General features: G+C 51.7%; 1 protein-coding gene across 4 annotated transcripts in view; it reads right to left on the minus strand.

Moving 5' to 3' along the window:
* RAPGEF5 (Rap guanine nucleotide exchange factor 5) overlaps positions 1-20,955 on the minus strand; it is a 250,077-nt gene that overhangs the window by 113,936 nt on the left and 115,186 nt on the right. For 3 of the 4 annotated variants that reach the window (XM_089315364.1, XM_051852807.3, XM_089315368.1), the window contains exon 8: positions 13,195-13,262. In XM_089315364.1, the coding sequence (XP_089171490.1) occupies positions 13,195-13,262 (68 nt within the window). Of the gene's footprint in view, positions 1-13,194; positions 13,263-19,928; positions 19,949-20,955 lie in introns of those variants that run through there. The other variant, XM_089315365.1, reaches the window with a different exon arrangement.

Consider the following 20,955-nt stretch of genomic DNA (forward strand, 5'->3'; position numbering starts at 1 on the left):
AGGACTTATTCTATGCATCTGCTCTCCCACAATATGGCGCTGGGAGAGAAGTAAACAGCTTCCGCACAGCTGCCTCCAGTTCAACCAATTAACTGTAGGACTTGCTCCTGATTGGAGAGCAGCGTACTCGGCGTGTGGGCAGCCGAGTTGGGATTGGCGGAGAAGGACTATAAAGGAGGAGAGAAACGGCATGCACCGGGGAACATCTATGGGGAACATCTAAGGGAACCCGTGCAGCCCCCAGAGAGCCGGCCGGCGGTGTGCCGCTCCCCTGCGGAAGTGGGGAATGTGGCCAGGGGGAACTGCCCTTCCACGGAGGTGGAAGGGATAGTAGCCAACCCGGGAAGAACCAGCAGCAAACCCGGGGAGGGCCGAGCAGACGAAAGAACAGCGCAGGGTCCTGTGTCGTTCCTCCACGAAGAGGGGGAGCGACATAATGGTGCCGTGACTCGGATGTGAAGCCTAGGCAGGGCTTAGTGTCGTTCCTCCACGAAGAGGGGGAGCGACATAATGGTGCCGTGACTCGGATAGGAAACCTGACTCGGATAGAAAACTTAGGACGGATATGAAACTTAGGAGGGAAGAAACGGGAAGAACTGGGAAAAATACCGGAGAGAGAGACTAGCAAACAGCCTAGGGAAAAGCCGGACGAAAAAGGAGCCGGAAGAAGCTATTGAAAGCCTAGGCATAGACTCGGATACGGACTACGGGGGGAAGCTGGGAGAAATCTCTAAGGTCGAAAGCGAAAGTGAAAGCTAGAACAAACAGACTCGGACGCGGACTGTGGGGAGAGGCCAGGAGAAATGAGGGAGGAATATCGTTGGAGGAAAGCTTGGGGAAACATACCGGGTAGAGAAAAATGTTAGGGAAATTGAAGCCGCGGGGGGCAGGCCAAGGCGGAAACGAAAGCCACTTTGGGATTCTCAAGTTAGCCCGGGAATAGGGGGCGAAAAGTTAAAACCAGAAGCTGAGACGCAAGCCAGATTGGGATCCGTCTGATTAGCCCGGGGAGCAAAGGACGGGAAGCCAAATCGTGGGGCGGAGACGTACGCTGGGTTGAATTCGCCAGGCTAGCCCGGGGAACTTAGATTGAATCCTAGTGGCGGAGACGCAAGCTACGCTGTGTTACTCGCGGAAGCCGCCGCGTGCAGAGAGAGCACGGGGCGTGAATAGATAGGGAACGCTGGCGTAGGCCGTGGTTCAGACGCGAAAGGGTTAAGCGTGGAGACCGCGGAGCCGCGCAAAGCCGGGAAGCTGCGCAGATGAGAGAGGCGCGCGGGCTGAAGCGGCGCAGAGCCGGGAACCCGCCGGCGGGGCGAGGTGCCGGGAAGCTGCGGGGATAAGAGAAACAGAAGTTTTAGAAGTAAAAGAGAAATAGGAATGTTGGCAGACAGAAGTAAAATGGGAGAAATAGAAATGCCCGGAGATAGAGAAATAGAGAAAAATAAGGCCTCCCCTCAACATGCCAATTAGAAGGCTTGGATTCGGTCTGCCCGATTAGTGAGGCGATGAGTACCTGGGCGGCTAGCCGCAGGTCACCGAAGACAGGCACGAATTAACATCAGTAAAGCTTCCCCACAATGCAACAATTAGGAGGCTTGGATTCGGTCTGCCTGATTTAAGGCGGTAAGCGCCAGCAAAGCTCGACCAGAGTATGAGCTGCAGGTCACCGAAGATAGGCACAAACCAACACTAATAAGTCTCCCCCACAATACGGCAATGAGAAGGCTTGGATTCGGTTTGCCTGATAGGTTTTGTAAACACCTGCAGGCAGTTCTAGCAGAGCAGAGCATGCGCTGCAGGGCACCGAACACAGGCACGCATCAGCGCCTAAAAACCTCCTCACAATGGCGAAGAGAGGACCCGGATTCGGTTTGCCTGATGGATAGGACTTGTAAGAGCCTGTGGCAACTCTAGCAAGTACAGCAGAGTGTGTGCTGCGGGACACCGAAGACAGGCGCGTATCAACGCCAAAAAATAAAAAGAAAGGGGGATCTGTGGGGAGCAATCCGGACTAGACTAAGTTACTCGAATTAGGACTTATTCTATGCATCTGCTCTCCCACAATATGGCGCTGGGAGAGAAGTAAACAGCTTCCGCACAGCTGCCTCCAGTTCAACCAATTAACTGTAGGACTTGCTCCTGATTGGAGAGCAGCGTACTCGGCGTGTGGGCAGCCGAGTTGGGATTGGCGGAGAAGGACTATAAAGGAGGAGAGAAACGGCATGCACCGGGGAACATCTATGGGGAACATCTAAGGGAACCCGTGCAGCCCCCAGAGAGCCGGCCGGCGGTGTGCCGCTCCCCTGCGGAAGTGGGGAATGTGGCCAGGGGGAACTGCCCTTCCACGGAGGTGGAAGGGATAGTAGCCAACCCGGGAAGAACCAGCAGCAAACCCGGGGAGGGCCGAGCAGACGAAAGAACAGCGCAGGGTCCTGTGTCGTTCCTCCACGAAGAGGGGGAGCGACAGTCATGCAGTACCCAGACAGAACCCTCCCAGGGAGATGTAGGAAGGAAGGAAATACAGCAGGGAGAAGGGACAGAAAGGTGGGCAGGGGCAGTGTTAGGATGGGAGTGTCCGGGAGAATTCCCTAGTAAGGTGACACTTCCCAAAGGCGGCGAGGAAGAAGTGACGAGCACACCAGGACGATGTGTGCCAGGCCAAGGGGCAGCGAGCACACCGGCCCTGAGGTTTGGGTGTGTCTGACTGACTCAAGGACCAGCAAAGGGAACAGCATGGGAGAGCAGAGCTGGGAGGAGGGAGACGAGAGGTGACACAGGACAGAGCCCATGGTGTCCTTACAGGCTGTCTAAGAAGTCTGGCATGGCACTTGTGTTGAGACTGGTGCAGAGACTCCAGATATATTCAAAGGGGGCCGATGCTGTGGCGTAGCGGGTAAAGCCACCGCCTGCAGTGCCAGCATCCCATATGGGCACCAGTTCAAGACCTGGCTGCTCCACTTCCCATCCAGCTCTCTGCTGTGGCCTGGGAAAGCAGTGGAAGATGGCCCAAGCCCTTGAGCCCTGCACCCATGTGGGAGACCCGGATGAAGCTCCTGGCTCCTGGTTTTGGATCAGCATAGCTCTGGCTGTTGCAACCAATTGGGGAGTAAACCAGCGGATGGAAGACCCCCCCCCCCGCCCCGCCTCTCCTTCTCTCTGTGTAACTTTGACTTTCACATAAATACATAAATCTTTAAAAAAAAAAAAAAAGGGAGGCTCAGCAGAATTGGATGTTTGGGAGTCTCCAAAAGATTTGGTCTGAGCAACCGAAAGGACAGAGCTGTCATTTACTGAGATTAGGAGGACGGGGAGGTGTCTACTCGGCAGCCAAGTGGGGTTCCAGGGCTGGCAGACTGGAGGTTCCGGGGAGAAGGCCAGCTGGAAACATGAAACTGGGAGTCATTGGAACGCCTCTGGTTCTACCGGCAGAGTGATGGCAGCCCGAGGTTTAGCTACCAGGAAACGGGGAGACCTAAGGGGAGGAGATGAAGGAGGGCAGGTTCCAGAGAGTCAACGGGGAGGCTGCTCGTGCAGCATGGCCGGCGAGTGCCCACTGACTGACAACAGTAACTGCTGGTGTGGGAGCTTTATGGGCTTTGGAGGTGACTTCCCAGCAGGGCAGGACAGGGAGGGGCCCTGGCTGGGGAGTGACCTGTGCCTGTCTATCGCACGGTGACAAGCATTGCTGGTTCTCATCTTTATCAAACAGTGTTCCGTGGGCAAGGAAAGTTGATGATGTAGGAAGAAGACGGGCATCTTCAAGTGTCATGTTCTTGAGTAGGAGAGATAGAGGTTTCCCCTCAGAGAGAAACGTGACCATAGATATGGCAGGGCTGGCACTGTGGCATAGTGGGTGAGGCAGCCACCTGCGATGCCAGCATCTCGTATGGGCACCGGCTGGAGTCCTGGCTGCTCCACTTCCAATCCAGCTCTCTGCTATGGCCTGGGAAAACAGTGGGAGATGGCCCACGTGCATGGGCCCCTGCACCCACGTCGGAGACCCAGATGAAGCTCCTGGCTTGACTTTGGTCTGGCCCAGTCCTAGCCATTGTGGCCATTTGGGGAGTGAATTCAAGATCTTTCTCTCTCATTCTCTCTGTAATTCTGCCTTTCAGATAAATACATAAATCATTAAGTAAATAAATATCCCATGCACTGGGACAGCAGGAAGATGAAGTTCAAGAGTAAGTACACAGGCAGGTTGGCACGAGCAGCCACGTTGTTAGCTGAGAGTAAGGACTGTGGGGAGAAGATACGGCAAAGCCCAAGAAGCGGGGGTACAGTCTTTGTCTAGGTTGTAGGTGCCGGCAAACTTTTCCTGAAAAGAGCAAGAGAAGAAATACTCCAGGCTGAGCCCAAGAACGACAAGCAACGATGCCCAAATCCACACACAACTACATCCCAGTGATATGGAAGCTGCAAAAACAGGCAGTAGGCTCTGGTTTCTTAACTCTTGGCCTAAGAGGAAACCAGACAAAAGGAGGAGAATAAGATTGTCAAACATTACTAAGGGCACACCTGCTGGTATTTCTTTTCTTTTTTTTTCTTTTTTTTACAGGCAGAGTGGACAGTGAGAGAGAGAGAGACAGAGAGAAAGGTCTTCCTTTTGCCATTGGTTCACCCTCCAATGGCCGCCGCGGCCGGCGTGCTGCGGCCGGCACATCGTGCTGATCTGATGGCAGGAGCCAGGTGCTTCTCCTGGTCTCCCATGGGGTGCAGGGCTCAAGCACTTGGGCCATCCTCCACTGCACTCCCGGGCCACAGCAGAGAGCTGGCCTGGAAGAGGGGCAACCGGGACAGAAGCCGGCGCCCTGACCGGGACTAGAACCCGGTGTGCCGGCACCACAAGGTGGAGGATTATTGAGCCACGGCAACGGCCGGTATTTCTTTTTAAGATCGATTTATTTATTTGAAAGGCAGAGTTACAGGAGAGGGAGAGACAGAGATTGATCTGGCATCCACTGGTTCATTCCCCAAATGGCTGCAAAGGAAAAGGCTAGAGCAGGCTGAAGCCAAGAGCCTGGAGCTCCCTCCTGGTCTCCCATGAGGGTGGCAGGGACCCAAGCACTTGGGCCATCTTCTGCTTTCCCAGGCGCATCAGCAGGAAGCTGTATCAGGAACAGAGCAGCTGGGACTTGAACTAGTGCTCCTTTCTAAGCAGTGGCTTCATCTGCTGTGCCACAACACTCACCCCGAGAGTCTTTTTTCCCCAGAGTTTATTTATTTGAAAGGCAGAGTTACAGAGAAACAGAGAGATCTTCCATCAGCTGATTCACTCCACAGATTGCTGCAACAGCCGGAGCCAGGAGCCTGGAACTCTATCCAGGTCTCCCATATGGGTAGCAGGGGCCATCCTCTGCTGCTTTCCCAAGAATTAGCAGGGAGCTGGATTGGAAGTAGAGCAGCTGGGCCTCAAAGCTGTGTTCATATGGGATGCTGGCATCACAGGAGGTGGCTTAACCTGGTGTGCCATAACGCTGGTCCCCCTGCAAGCCATGTTTGAACAGCTGTTGTATAAGGAGTGCTGTGGACTTGAACATCTTCCATGCACACATCTGGAAATGATGTGGAACCCAGAAAATCAAGGCAGTAATGTTCCTTTTTAAGTTATAAAAGGGGAAATCAATATGAAATAACGAGGTTACTCTAAAACCCATTCTAGAATCAGAAGATGGAAGATCTCTTCCTCCCCTCCTGCCTCTCATTTTCAAATAAATAAATGAACAAAATGAACAAAGTTTTTTTTTTTTTTTTTTTTTTTTTAAAGAAAAGGCTTTGAGGGAGCCTGAGGAGTGCCTCTCCACCTGTCCATCACAGGCACTCCTCAGAGGCGGCACAGGAAGCCAGGTGTTCTCCAGGGACCCTTTCCACAGCTCCGTAATTTAGGGATTTAATTCAAGCAACCCATGAATTCATGAGCATGTTTGGGAGCTTTGTTATGCGGGAGAAGCAAGATAACTAACAGCCCTTGATAAGGATGTTCACAATCTTGGTCTATTTAATTTATCTATGTGACATTAATTACAAACAGTTTACCTAACACTGTTAAGCTAGGGAAAAAAAACAGATAAAAGATATAAAAGACGAATGTGTAATTGTCAGAAGAGTTATTTAAGAGCCTTATTGCAAGGTCTGTTTAGAAAAAAACAAATCTCTATGATGTACAATTAAAGCCATTCATATGATTCTCAATATTAGAGAAGGAAAATGCAACGACTGTAGACACAAAGTCTGCTTCCCTCACACATCAAGCTGTAGCAGTGCTGGCTCAGGGGCTGGCGTTGTGGTGCAGTGGATAAGCCTCCCCTCATGATGCTGGCATCCCCAGGAGAACCAGTCTGAGTCCTGGCTGCTCCATTTCCAATCCAGCTCCCCGCTCATGTGCCTGGGAGGGCAGTGGAAGATGCCCAAGTATGCGGGTCCCTGCTACCCGTGCAAGAGGCCTGGACTGAGTCCCCAGATCCTGGCTTCAGCCTGGCCCAGGCCTGGCCATTGCAGACATCTGAGGAGTGAATCAGCAGACGGCAGCTCTGACTCTCAAAAAAGAAAATATAAAGGAAAGGAAAAGATAAATGCTGGGTTCAATCCCTTAGTGGTAAAACGAAACTGGGGCAGAGCTCCCTTAGGATGGGCCTCACGGATGACAAAGGAGCAGTGTTTCTGTGACAAGAGGTGAAAGGGCCCAGCTCTCTGTGTGAAACATGGTCTGCATCATCTTCATTTTGCAAATCACTTTTTCTAAAACATGTAGGCAGAACGTCACTGAGACAAGCAGCACAAGGAAGAAGGCGTTGTCTTTCAGGAGAGCAGTTTTGCATTAAGAATGCTGTTTAACACAAAGGCAATCCGATACACAGAGTATTTAGATAAATCTGTGTTGATCACTACATAACATAGCCACTTCATTTCAAAGCAAGCCTCGAACGTACACTCACAGAATAGAATTTTTTTACTATTTTATTTTGATATTATTATGATTATTTTATTATTTTATCATTGGACTTTAAGTGTTTCTTTTTTTTTTTTTTACTTCACTGCTTTGAAAGTTAGAGACACAGAGACACAGAGCTAGAAAGAGATCTTCCATCTCCTGGTGTACTCCCCAAATGGCCGCCTCTGCCCAGGATGGGCCAGGCCAGAGCCAGGAACCCAGAACTCCATCTGGGTCTCCCACGAGGTTGTTGGAGCCCCAGTTACTTGAGCCACCATCTGCTGCCTCCCAGGGTATTTGCAGGAAACTGAAATCAGAAGTGCAGCTGGGACTCGAACCCAGGCCCTCTCCTATGGCATGTGGGCATCCCAAATGGTACCCTAACCACTATTCTTGCTACCTTGAACAGAAAACATAAATGACAGAATAAAAACATTGATGAGTTGAGATGATTTTTTATTCCATATTCTAAAATATAAAATATTTAGACTTGTTTTCAGGAAAATTCAGGAGATATTTCATAGTTTAAAAAAAAAAAAACCACAAGCTTTAGGCCAGCAAGTATTTATTGTTCTAAATTTCTGCAGGGAAAGAAAGAAAATGATGAGAATGCCCTCTGTGGGATGGAGAGAAAAACATCCCCTGTGGTAATGGGGCAAAGGCTGAGACGCAGCCACGTAAGAAATGTGCATGACGGAGAGGGTGGCATTCCAGGCACGTCTGCCCAACCCAGGAGTCATTAGCATGGGCTCAGACAGGAGGCTGTGCATCCTGGAGCCATAGCCAGCACCCCTGACTCCCAGCCCTTGGCTGCCCAGGTGAGGCCTGGCAACCTCCAGGGCGGGGGGTTCATGGCATGGCAGTCCCCTTCGTAGAATGACCTGTGACAGCCATGATGACACAGCACCTGGGTGGACAGATCTTCCCTGCGCAACACCATGTGACAGTGGAGCCTGCCCGAGCAGGCTGAGAATGGGGAAGGGGGTGGGAACCACAGCAACGTGGAACTGCTCGCCTTGTAACCTGCTGTACCTGCGGAATCATCCTTTCAGAACTCAAAACGCTGACATAACCGATGCATGGGGTGAGGTGTTCATGCAGCTCTCGTACCTGATTCCTTGAGCTTTTAGACTGGGACAGGGAATGGGCTCTGATTTTTATCCAGTTTTGGTTTGAGGGATTCGTAAGGAGGGCAAAGAAGTTGACAAACAATTAAGAAAGAAACATAAAAAGGAAACTCCAACTACAACATAAAGGATTCAAAGAATCATGTGGGGAGGATGCTGTGGTGTGGAGGATTAAGCCATCCCATGGGACACTGGGTTCCTCTGCTTCAGATGTAGCTTCTTGCTAACACACCTGCAGGCAGCAGATGATGGCTCAATTGCTTGGGCCCTGCCACTGAGCTTTGGCCTGGCCTAGCCCCAGTTGTTGCAGGCATGTGGAGAGTGGACCAGAGAGTGGAAAACTTCTCTCTCCTCTCTCTCTTTCCCTTTTTCTCTGTTACTCTTTCAAATAAATAATAAAAAGTAAGTAAATAAAAGAATCATCTGGGGGCTGGCATTGTGGCATAGTGGGTAAAGCCACAACCTGCAAAGCTGGCATCCCATATGGGCATTGGTTCAAGTCCTGGCTGCTCCACTTCTGATCCAGCTCCCTCCTAATGCACCACTGGAAAGCAGTGGGAGATGGCTCAAGTGCTGACTCCTGGCTTTGGTTTGGCCCAGCTCTGGTCATTGCAGCCATCTGGGGAGTAAACCAGCAGATGGAAGATCATCTTCCAAGTGTGCCTTTCGAATAAATAAAATAATTTTAAAAAAGAGCTAATAATTTGTATGGTATAATTACAAGGTACAATGTTTATTTTTAAAAAAATATAAAGAATCATCTGCTTTCTATTAGCAGCCTTAACTGAGAGCTTACTTCAGTATGTTTTTCTTTTGGCTACAGAAAAATTATCAAACATTTGGCCACTCCTCTGTATCATTAAGAATTCTCATCATCTAAGATTAAAATGATTGATTCAAGTGGGGGATGGGCAATCACGAAGATGATTACGGAACCCAGTCATCAGATGTCACGTGAGCCATAGCAAGAATCCCAGTTCACCACATCACCCATTGCTCACCAAAGATCCCATTAGAAACCGGCAAGACTTCAATGCATTTTGACCAAGATTCCTTTATTTTCTAGGCCGATATCAGCCCTGTGGCGTAACAGGTAAAGCTGCCGTCTGCCGTGCCGGCATCCCACATGGGCGCCGGTTCAAGTCCTGGCTGCTCCACTTCTGATCCAGCTCTCTGCTATGGCCTGGGAAAGTGTGGAAGATGGCCCAAGTCTTTGGGCCCCTGCACCCGTGTGGAAGACCTGGAGGAAGCTTCCTGGCTTCTGGCTTCGGATCAGCTCAGCTCTGCCCATTGTGGCCATTTGGGGAGTGAACCAGCAGATGGAAGATCTTTATCTCTCTCTGCCTCTGCCTCTCTGTAACTCAGCCTTTCAAATAAATAAATTAAAAGAAAAAAAGTGAAGGCGACAGTGCTGTATTTATGAAAGATAACCAGTGCAGTAGACAGGGTCATAGCGCACCCCAGTCAGGTCATCAGGTGCCTGGAAGACACATTCAAAAAAGCCAGGAGTCAGATGGCTACGGTGAGCTTGGAATGACCCAGAAGGAACCACCTGTGCTGAGCGCTCCCGGCGTGCCGGGCGCTGCCCTGAGGGCTTCACTCACACTCATTTTATCATCAATTACGGAGGTTGGAAAGGTAATTTAGCACAAGGACATTGTGGTCAGACTGCCCCATCACTCACAGCCTATCTGTCCATGGTAGTAAGTGCGCACTGTCTACACTGCAGGTTTCCATACAAACACATGAAAATGGAGCTCTGAACGGTGACTGGGGCTGAGCCAGGAGTCCAGGTGGTGCCATGCCGCAGGCAGAGCTGTCAACCCTCACGCCAGGCGGCCAAGTACCCGGGTGCCTGCAGAGTTGTGTGTGCCAGGGCTGCAGGCACCTTCGTTGTGTGGCTGTTTCATTTCAGCCTCGTGCTGTCATCGAAATACCCCTCCTTTGCAGAGATGAGAACATGCCTGCTAGGTGCTGCCTGGCACGGTGGGGGCACACTGGTGACAGAGGCATGGTGCTTTTTGAAAGCTTTTAGGCTTACTCCCCTGTAAAACTCACCCAGAGGCATTAGCTGTGGGAGAAGGGCTGGGGCCCGAGCCCAAGCCCCAGTGCCCTCTGCACACGACTCACAGGTCACAACACTGGGACAAGGGTTTTCTTGGGCAGAGAAGATACCTTCATTTTTTTTTAATTTTTATTTTTTTAATTCATTTATTTGAGGGCCTGGTGTTATGGCTCAAGAAGTTAAACTGCTGCTTAGGACATCAGTATCCCACATTGGGGCACCAGTTCGAGTCCAGGTTTCTCCACTTCTGATCCAGCTCTCTCCTAGGAAAACAGTGGAATTTGGCCCAAGTGCTTGGGCACCTGCCACCCATGTGGGAGACCTGGATGGAGTTCCTGGGTCCTGGCTTCAGCCTGCCTCACACCTGGACGGTGCAGTCCTTTGGGGAATGAACCTGTATATGGAAGATGTTCCTCTGTCTCTCATCTTTTTCTGTCACTCTGCCTTTCAAATAAATAAATTCAACAATTTTTATTTATTTTACATACACACACACACACACGCATGAGACAGAGAGAGACAGAGGGAGACACTGTTTGTGAGTGAGCACAAGCTCTGGTTCACTCCCCAAATGCCCACAACAGCTGAGGCTGGACCAGGCCAAAGCTGGGAGCCAGGAACTCCACCCGGTTCTCCCTTGTGGGTGGCAGGAAGCCAAGCACTTGAACTACAATCGCTGACCCCCAGGTCCTGCGTCAACAGGAAGATGGAGTCTGGAGTGTAACCAGGTGTCAAACTCAGGTCCTCTGACGTGGGACGTGGGCATCTTCACCCCCAGGCCGAACCCCAGCCTTGAGAGGGAGAAGAATGAGAGGGGCCTACATCTGAGTGGAAGCGAGAATTCCCTGGTGGGCAAGGAGCTTGTGAACGGTGAGGTCCCCTCTCCCTGGGGGTGGTGAGCATATAAACCTATTATACACCCAAAGTTTCCAACGGCTGAGAGGCACTGTCCCCATGGACACATACTTCAGCACATGTGAAGGAGAAGCAATGAGAAGCCAGTTTCCACTTGGTCTTGCTTAAAATTGGCTCTGCAGTGAGAACTGAGGTAGTCTGAAACCTGGTGAACTCGGCATGTACCTGCTGCATCAGCCCCACGCACACACGTCAAACGTCAGATAAACCCTGCGTGTAAATCACACCCACGGATCCCTAACTGCCTCAAGTTCGCCTCACATGACTTGAACTTGTGATTCTGCCCGCAGTACTTAGAGGGCTGAACCTGCAAAAGGAACCCTTATTAAACAGGGGGCTCTACTGTGGGGGCCCATCAAGTCATCTCAGAGAATCGAGAGTAGATGGCAGCTGTCTTCCTTCCTACGCCCCTTCACTCAGCTCCCCGGGAAGGCAACTCTCGGCTCTCAGACTTATGCAGACTCTGTTCCTGCTCTAGTTATCGAGTGGCTGGTCTCAGGGTTTCATTCCTCTCTACAGCCTGCAAAAGCACTGTACAATCACTGTTGCTGGTACAAATCACAAAACTCAAACAGCAGAACTGTGCATCCTTTCGAGGAATAAAACCGTAGTCAGACTTTTGCCTGCAGAGTAAGTTCAAAACAAAGAATGGCTACGGTTGCAATTTATTTTTTTTATTTTTTATTTTTTGACAGGCAGAGTGGACAGTGAGAGAGAGAGAGAGACAGAGAGAAAAGTCTTCCTTTTTCCGTTGGTTCACCCCCCAGTGGCCGCTGCGGCCGGCCGGCGCACTGTGCTGATCCGAAGCCAGGAGCCAGGTGCTTCCTCCTGGTCTCCCATGCGGGTGCAGGGCCCAAGCACTTGGGCCATCCTCCACTGCCCTCCTGGGCCACAGCAGAGAGCTGGACTGGAAGAGGAACGACCGGGACAGAATCCAGCGCCCCGACCGGGACTAGAACCTGGGGTGCCGGCGCTGCAGGTGGAAGATTAGCCCAGTGAGCTGCGGCACCGTCCAACGGTTGCAATTTAAAAACACTTGTGCCCCTAGGAAAAAATGATTGGAGGAGTCTTTGAGAAAGTAGCCAATAGCCTGAGTTGGGGAATTCCTAGATAAGTTGTGTGAGAGCCTTACGTGCAATTCCAGCATGAGCTTGTGGATCGCAGCCTTTTAAATGTTTTCATAGCAAAACAGTTGAATCTATGGACACGTGACAAGCTGTGCGCTCTTCACTGAAAGCATCAGTGTGATGGTTCCGGACAGAATCAAGTTAGGGCTGCGGTGCGGGAGGTCAACCAGGCTAAGAACCTTGCAACTCCCCACTTTGCTATAAAGCTAGCAGTTGATATAGCACAGGGACCCCTAGAGGACTTCCACTACAATAGCATTTAGAGGTTAGTTGCTACCCAGAGCAGACCCACGCGTGACACAGGTCTTTGGGAGCTTAAACATCTCTGACTTGTCTGGCTGAGCTCGGCTGTGTGTAGTGTCAGCCACCTCATCCTCACTGCCTGCCTCCAGGGTCCCCAGGAACGGCATGCCCCAGGGTAGCCTCCCCTTCTTCTTCTCTCTCTTTTTTTTTTTTAAAGCTTTATTTATTCATTTGAAAGGCAGAGTGTCAGACAGATAGAAAAGAGCAAGAGAGAAAGAGAGAGAGGTTCCATCTGCTGGTTCACCCCTTAAAGGGCTGCAACAGCCAGGACTGGGCCAGGCTGAGACCAGGAGCCTGGAGCTCCATGCTAGTCTCCCACGTGGGTGTGGCAGGGGCTCAAGGACCTGGGCCATCTTCTGCTACTTTCCCAGTCACACCAGCAGCAAAGCAGGCTGGGACCTGCCAGTGTGGCCAGTGAGAGTCACCCTGCTGCACCACAACATCAGCCCCTCCTGGGAGGTGCAGCGATCTCTCCCCCCCACCGCACCCCACTATAAATCTGCCTCTTGCATCTGTCTCTCCCCCCTGAATCAAAGTCTAATTATGATCAGCAACTTAGGGCCACTCTATGAAACACCTTTATACTGAAACTGAACACTAGTCCCAGGAACACAGCTGTTCACAGAACACAAGAGGGGAAGCCTGCATTCCTTATGAACACCTGAACAGTGTCGCCTCTCTCAACATCAGAGGCCCAAGGGGCTGTGGCAACACTGACCATACCTGGGCATCCGCAGAGCCTTCGGCTTCCGTCACGTGTTTGACGCTGTTTTCCTCATCTTGTTCAATTGCTTAAAGGAAAAAAAAAAGAACAATATTTTAAAAATGCAAAATGGGACATCAATGTTTGGGCTAATTTTCTTCCAGGTAGCAGCTGGGCAGGAAAACATTTTAGGCAGATGAGCAAAATGTAAAAATTAGAACAATTTTTTGTCAATGGGATGAACAGTTACCAGTGGGCAAGGGGCATGTCCCTTGCACAGCATCTCTCCTTCAACATCCACGACACTGGGAGAATTAATCTCCGTCCTCCCCCTCGCCTAAACCCACCCTGCCCTCATCGTATCAGCGCTGCGTTCCACCAAGGATTCCCACGAAAGGCTCCCTTCACCTCTCGGGAAAGCGGCCATATGTATTTTTTAGTTGTGGCTTTTCTGGCTGGCAGCTTCAATAATAAAGGAAGCACAACATTTTACGTGTGGGGTGCTCATAGCATTGTTACCACAAAGTTCCAGACTATGGGGTCTTGAAGCCACCTCTCCCTCTGCACCCCCTCTCTCCCTGGCCCCCCTTTTTGCTGCAGCAATAACCTGCTACTCAAAGCCCTCCTCCTTCCAGCCTCTCCCTTATCCAGGCTCTGCAGGCACAACCGCTAAAGGAATCCGTCTCAACAAACAGAAAAGCTGCAAGCCCGACTCTGGTGTCTGCATCAGCTCCTCACTGCGGGGCCTGCTCCAGCCCCAGCCGTCTCTCCCTCCAACCTCCCATCGATACGCAGCGTCAACATGCATCCCACACAACTCCGACCCCCGCATGGGAAGCGGATGACTTCTCTCTTCATACCACTTGCTCCGGCCTTTGTACAAACGTTTGCTGAGCACCTACTGCGAGCCTGGCACCAGGGTGACACCTGAGAGCCACCGCGGTGAGCCCCTGACTTCACAAGGTGCACAAACTACCTGGGCAGCAGGCCATGAGCAGGGACCACAACCAATAAGAGGAAATTACAAGTCTCCGTAAGGGACGTAAGAGAACACCTAGGGAATTGGTGGGAAGCCACGTGGGGGACTTCAGTGAGGAGGCCGGGGCTGGAGCTTCTCTGTGAAGAGAGATTTGGGCTGAGACACGGATATGCAACAAGATGACAGTCCAGAGACCTTGGCGGAGAGCATGCTGAATTCAGATTTGAGCCTAAGGACGTGGGGTTTGGTGGGAGAGCTGCATGGCTCGATGTCTATTTTCACAAAGTTCCTTTCTGCTTCTTAGTGGCGAGCAGGCTACAGAGAAGCAGGAGTGGGAGCTGGGAGCCCCGTTAGGTGACTACTGCCCAGAGATGACAGTGGCTCTGACCTGGCAGGTGGCAAGGAGTGGAAGAGACAGGAGGTCTCGGCCGCAGTCTTGTAAGGACAAATGGCCACATCTGGCGAAGAGAGGAGAAAAGGTGGATGAGGGAGAAGACGCAGCCCTGGGGGAGAGGAGTGAATCCTTGGACCCAGCTACTGCACATCCGGGTTTTTGTCCTCACCATCAACAACAGCAGGTGATCTCACCGACAGAGGGCACCTGCTGGGGTTTGGATGGAGCTGGCATGGTTCTGTGTACTTTCAAATATCATCCTCTGTGTTGTGCGTTTTTGGAAGTCACGATGTGAACCTCTCGCTTTTGCACCTTTCACACCTGCCATGGGGCGCTCACCACGGAGCCACCCCCGAACATTGAGCACACAGTGGCTCTGAAGGCCAGGGGAAGCGGTGCGAGTGGGCAGAAGCTTTTCTTCTACTCACAAAGCCCCATCTGTGCTGCATCGAAGGGGGTCCCTGGTTGGTCCTGTTGCCCGCAGAGGAGGAAATGTCAGAACAAAGAAAAACACTGGTGTTTTCTCTGCAAAATGAGAGGCGGGAACCCAAAGGGGAAAAATAAAAACACAGAAACAATCTGAAACTCTCCTAATAATGCAATGGGCCATAGAGGTAAGAAATTCCACTTAACCCATTGAAAACACATAAGAGAGGGGCTGGTGCTGTGGCACAGCGGGTTAAAGCTCCAGTCTGCAGTGCCGGCAGCCCATATGGACACCGGTTCGAGTTCCGGCTGCTCTACTTCCGATCTAGCTCTCTGCTATGGCCTGGGACAGCAGTTGAAAATGGCCCAAGTTCTTGGGCCACTGCACCCATGTGAGAAACCTGGAAAAGCTCCTTGCTCCTGGCTTCAGATTGGTGCAGCTCTGGCCGTTGCGGCCATTTGGGGAGTGAACCAGAAAATGGAAGACCTCTCTCTGTCTCTCTCTGCCTCTGCCTTGCCTCTCTGTAACTCTGCCTTTCAAATAAATAAATAAATAAATCTTAAAAAAAGAAAAAGAAAAGAAAACACATAAGAGGGGCCAGCATTGTGGCACAGCGGGTTAAGTCACAGCCTGCAGCAACAGCATCCTATGTGGGTGCTGCTTCAAGTCCTGGCTGCTCCACTTCTGATTCAGTTCCCTGCTAATGCACCTAGGAAAGCAGTAGAAGAGGGCCCAAGTGCTCGGACCCCTGCACCCATGTGGCGGACCTGGAGGAAGCTCCTGGCTCCTGGTTTCAGCCTGGCCCAGCCCTGGCTGATGTGGCCATCTAGAGAGTGAACCAGCAGATGGATCTCTCTCCTTCCCTCTCTCTCTGTAACTCTGCCTTTCAAATAAATGACATAAATCTTAAAAAACAAACATATAGCAAGTCTCCTTGTCACTCAATGTGTGTTACCTTTTGATTTTTACTCTTGCCAGTTTTAGTTTTAGAGGAAAACTTTGCTCTAGGGGGTGGCTATTGCTTTTTCTTACCTTACAATACTGGGCCATGGAACATGCAGGACAACGTATTAAAAACCCCAGGATCGAGAGCAAACACTGGGCTGTGAGGCCTGATTTGTAATCCACAGAAATGGTGATAAAGGGACAGAGAAGCAAAGAAGCAAAGTTGGGATCAGAAGTCTGTGCTGCATTTCTGGTTCATCGCCCACGGCAATGGAGCACCGACTGCGGCCGCATGTCCGCAGCCCTGCATGGGGGGCTGCCTACTCCCCACTTAAACGGACAGAGCAAGCGGGAAGAGTGCGGTGAGCAAGGCTCTGGGTGGAGACAAATCATCTCCCAGCCTCTGCCGGGCTCCTGGACGCAGTGCTCAGATGATGAAGGCGGCAGAATATTCCATTCCAGCTCAGAAATAGCGCTATAGCCTTAAAAATGCAAAAAAAAAAAAAAAAAATCACAATACCACGAATGCATTCCAGCCAGTGGTTCACATAGGCCACTTGGGAATAAAAATGTATTTATCCTGATTTCAAGGATTTATGACCACTGCACGAAGTCCCAGGCAGGAAAGGCACAGCTGGGGTCGTCTCCACAGGAGGGCTCGGTGGGCCCCTCAGTACAGAGATTGATGCTCAGGGATAAAGGAAAAATTCCTCTCTGTGCCTCTTGGAAGGGAGGCTCGCAGGATGGGAGGAGGAAGGAGCAGCTATTTGGGTTTGTGAGTTTAATGTTTCTTTTATCTGATCAGAATGAGGGTAGGCTGGGGACATTTTCCTATACAAATATTGATTCTGGGACAGCTTCCCTCCAGCAGAACACGTCCACAGGAACGCCAGCTTCCAGGAGCCTCGCTCGCTGCCAACACAAACCACCCCCTTATCTTTCAACGCGCAGAGTGCAAAAGCAAGACACGGCCTTTGAAAGTCTCTCCTTGCAACAAGAGACCCAAGCAGTGGATCTAACGCGTGGAGTCCACTGGAGACCGAAGAACATACTGGAGTCACACAACAGCACCGAGTTCAAATATGCTTGTTCGTAGTTAGCCAAGGGGGATTCAGGAAGAGCTCCTGTCCACAGCCCCCCGGATTTGAGGGCTGGCCTGCAGGGCACTTTCTCGAGGTCTTGGGGACAACAGATTTTCCTTCCTCACGACTCCATCAATAACATCACTGGGGGCACAAGGGGCACTGGTGTCCTTTCAAAACCATGCTGAGTTCTTCTCTGCTGTTAAAGTTTATAAAGCTAAGAGCTACACTAACCGAAAACCTGGATACATTAGCAGTAAAACACAATGATTGCACTGCACTGGGTGACCACAGCTGGGTCCAGTTTTTTTCTTTCTTTTTTTTTTTTTCTGACTTATCTATTTACTTGAAAGGCAGAGTTACAGAGAAGGAGAGACAGAGGCAGAGAGAGAGAGAGAGAGAGAGAGAGAGAGAGAGAGAGGGAAGTCTTCCATCTGCTGGCTCACTCCCCAGATGGCTGCAATGGCCAGAGCTGGGCCCATCCAAAGCCAGGAGCCAGGAACTTTTGGGTCTCCCATGTGGGTGCAGGGGCCTAAGCACTTGGGCCATCTTCTGCTGCTTTCCCAAGTGCATCAGCAGGGAGCTGGATCAGAAGTGGAGCAGCGGGGACTTGAACTGGTGCCCATACGGGATGCCGGCGCTACTCGCTATGCCACAGAGCCAACCCCTGGGTCCAGTCTTTAAAAATTTACCAACTGGGGTGGGGTTTGGCCTAGCAGTTAAGACCTAGACTCGAGACCTGGCTCTACCCCTGATTCCAGCTTCCTACTAATGCACACCTGGGAGGGAACAGTGATGGCCCCAGGTAGGTCCTGCCATCCCCGTGAGAGGATCTGGATTGAGTTCGTGGCTCCCAGCTGCAGTCTGGTCTGGCCTCTCTGTTGTAATGATCTGGAAGTGAACCAGTGCATGGGAGCTCTCTGACTTGGTCTTTCTCTCTCTCCCAAATAAATAAAATTTTAAAAAGACAAAATCTTAGCAGGAGCTGGCATTGTGGTACACTGGGCTAAGCCAAAGCTTGCAACAGCTGCACCCCATAATAGAATGCTGGTCTGAGTCCCGGCTAATGCCCTGGGAAAGCAGTGAAAGATGGCCCAAGTGCTTGGGCCCCTGCACCCACGTTGGGGACCTTGAGGCTCTTGGCTTTGGCCCAGCCCAGCCCCAGCAGTTGTGGCTATTTGGGGAGTGAACCAGCAGATGGAAGATCAATCTCTCTTTCTTTCTGTGTCCCTTCCTCTGTCTGTCCCTCTCTGTCACTTTGGCTTTGAAATAAATAATCTTCCACACAAATCAGTGATCAAATTTATATTAAAAAGGACTTTTTTTTAAATTAAAAGGCTTACAAACCACACCAAATTTTTACTATAGATAGAAACCTAACATTTCAAGTCTCAAATATGATGCAGAAAAATAATTTGTTGGACACTGGGCCAGAATTTAAACTTTTGTCAGTAACATAACCTTTCACCTGTGTGACACATTTTCACAGACAAAATGCTCTTTCACCCAGGGTCTTGTCCTAAGTTCAAGCAGAGAACTGGGGAGGTGAAATTATCCCCACTTTATGGATGCAGAAACTGAGACCCACAAGGGGCAGTGGCCTGGCCCAGCCCTCACAGGTAAAGCGTGCGTGTCTCTGGCTGCCCACCTCTGCCGCCACCAAGGGTGGCGCTGCACAGCTCCGGGCAGATGACAGCAAATCCAGCCAGGCGGATAGATCCAGCCCGGGACTTCTCCCCGTGGCTCTCCTTTCTGATGACACAGAAAGTCATAGGGAGACTTGGCGCATAAATTAAGGTCAAAATGCACCGTAATGGGTGTTTTTCCCCCAAAGAGAATGAGATGTGGTCAGGGTCTTTGATGTGTTCTGTGGGTTGTGGACATAAACATGTTAGGAAAACACAGCCCCGTTTCCAGCCCACGGGAGGCAAAACCCAGTTGCTCGCTGTGTAAACAATCCGCTATCTCGCAGTACCAGCCTGCAGAGGGACATAATATTTATTTTAGGTGCCCCCTGTGTGCTGCGCGCCACGCCTGGGCAGCAAGGCGCACATTCCATGCAGGCGGCCTGGACCAAGGTCACCGCGGGAAACGCCTGGGCAGGAGGGATGGAGGCCTCCTGGGCCCCAGCACAGAGCTACCAAGGATTCCCAGTGCTCAAATCTCTCCCACGCTTCAAAACCAAGAGGGAAGTCGGAACCGTAATGCACTACTGTTTTTGTATTTACGGATACTTGTGCTGGGATTTGAAAACCACGGGGGACAGTACTCACCACGTCGTCACCCCACGTGGAATTACAACTGGCCCGCCTGGTGCTGGTGGACCCACTCTCTGAAAGCTGACCAACGACCACCGCCCGCCGCCTGTCTGTCCCGATGGTTGGTTCCCAGCCTGTCTGTCACATTTGAGACTGTGGACTTAAAACTCTCTTTCCTGTGTCCTTTGATTATCCTTGAAGTCTCTACGAACTCGAGACTTTCCCCAGGGCCCCTTTCTGGGTGATCTTATCAGCTCCTGCAGTGTCAGCTCTCCCTGCCGCGCTGCTGATTCCTGGATCTCTGTCTCCGTCTCTGCCCTCTCCTCTCCCTGGGCTCGGGGCTGCATGCAGAGTGTTTTTTATGCCACGAACCATAAGTGCGTGTGCCGTGCCCAGGCTGCCAGGACAGGTGCAGGGGAATGAGCCGTTAACAGGCTGTGCACACGCACAGGTGTGGGACTACAGGCAGGGCCTCCGCCGCCGGCGTCCCCGGGTTTTTGTGTAGGCCACCAAGTGCCACAGCAGCCAGGCTCAGTGGTCCACGTGGCTTTCTTTGCCTTGGCCTCTCCCAGACAGACCTCCCAGTAAGTCCTGCCCTTCCTCCTCCTCCAGTGTTCCCACTCTGCTCCTCTGCCTCCCTTGCAGTTCGCGACCTTTCTCAGTTCTCACCTGGCCTCCCCCTGCAGCCGCTGCTTCTCAGTGCGCCGTCCATTTCCCAGCCGGGAGCCCGGTCGTGGCCTCTGTGCAACTCAGAACCAGCTCAGGGTCCACAGCCCCCTGATGTGGCAGGGCTTGCTCCAGGGGTGCACACGTTTGAAAGCTTGGACCTAGTGCTCCTCATGCTCCCCAACACTGGCCGGCAATCAGGCTGAAGCCCTGGGCCTGGCCTCGAAGGCAGGGCCACGGGGCCACAGACTCTCCCTCAGGGTGCGTCTCCCATGCTTCTGCTTCCGGCCCGGGATGCCGCATTCCAGGCCTCACCAGGTGCACCTGCTCCTGTCCACTAGGCCCCCCAGCCCAAGCACTATCGACTTAATGCACAGCAGTCTGAAGCCTTACTCCCTGCAGCCAAGGCCCTAGCGAGAAAGAGGACTTCCTCCTGGCCTCACACAGCTGTTTTAGTGCACACTCATGCTTTTCTTTATCTCGGGGTTTGATCATGAGCAACCAACACCAGGCTCTACCAGTCTGCACTGTGAGTCCCTGGAGAAGAGAGAGGATCCTTTTCACAGCCCCAGCACTGGGGATAATTTCTAGAACATGGTAGTGCTAAGAAATGGTCTAGTGGCCGGCGCCGCGGCTCACTGGGCTAATCCTCCGCCTAGCGGCGCCGGCACACCGGGTTCTAGTCCCGGTTGGGGCGCCGGATTCTGTCCCGGTTGCCCCTCTTCCAGGCCAGCTCTCTGCTGTGGCCAGGGAGTGCAGTGGAGGATGGCCCAGGTGCTTGGGCCCTGCACCCCATGGGAGACCAGGAAAAGCACCTGGCTCCTGGCTCCTGCCATCGGATCAGCGCGGTGCGCCAGCCGCAGCGCGCCGGCCGCGGCGGCCATTGGAGGGTGAACCAACGGCAAAGGAAGACCTTTCTCTCTGTCTCTCTCTCTCACTGTCCACTCTGCCTGTCAAAAAATAAAAAAAAAAAAAAAAAAAAAAAAAAAAAGAAATGGTCTAGTGACTTGACTCAAAGTGACCAGTTCAG

Source organism: Oryctolagus cuniculus, chromosome 16 (assembly GCF_051225735.1).
Source record: "Oryctolagus cuniculus isolate XC-2025 breed Fujian yellow rabbit chromosome 16, ASM5122573v1, whole genome shotgun sequence".
NCBI classification, from domain to species: domain Eukaryota; kingdom Metazoa; phylum Chordata; class Mammalia; order Lagomorpha; family Leporidae; genus Oryctolagus; species Oryctolagus cuniculus.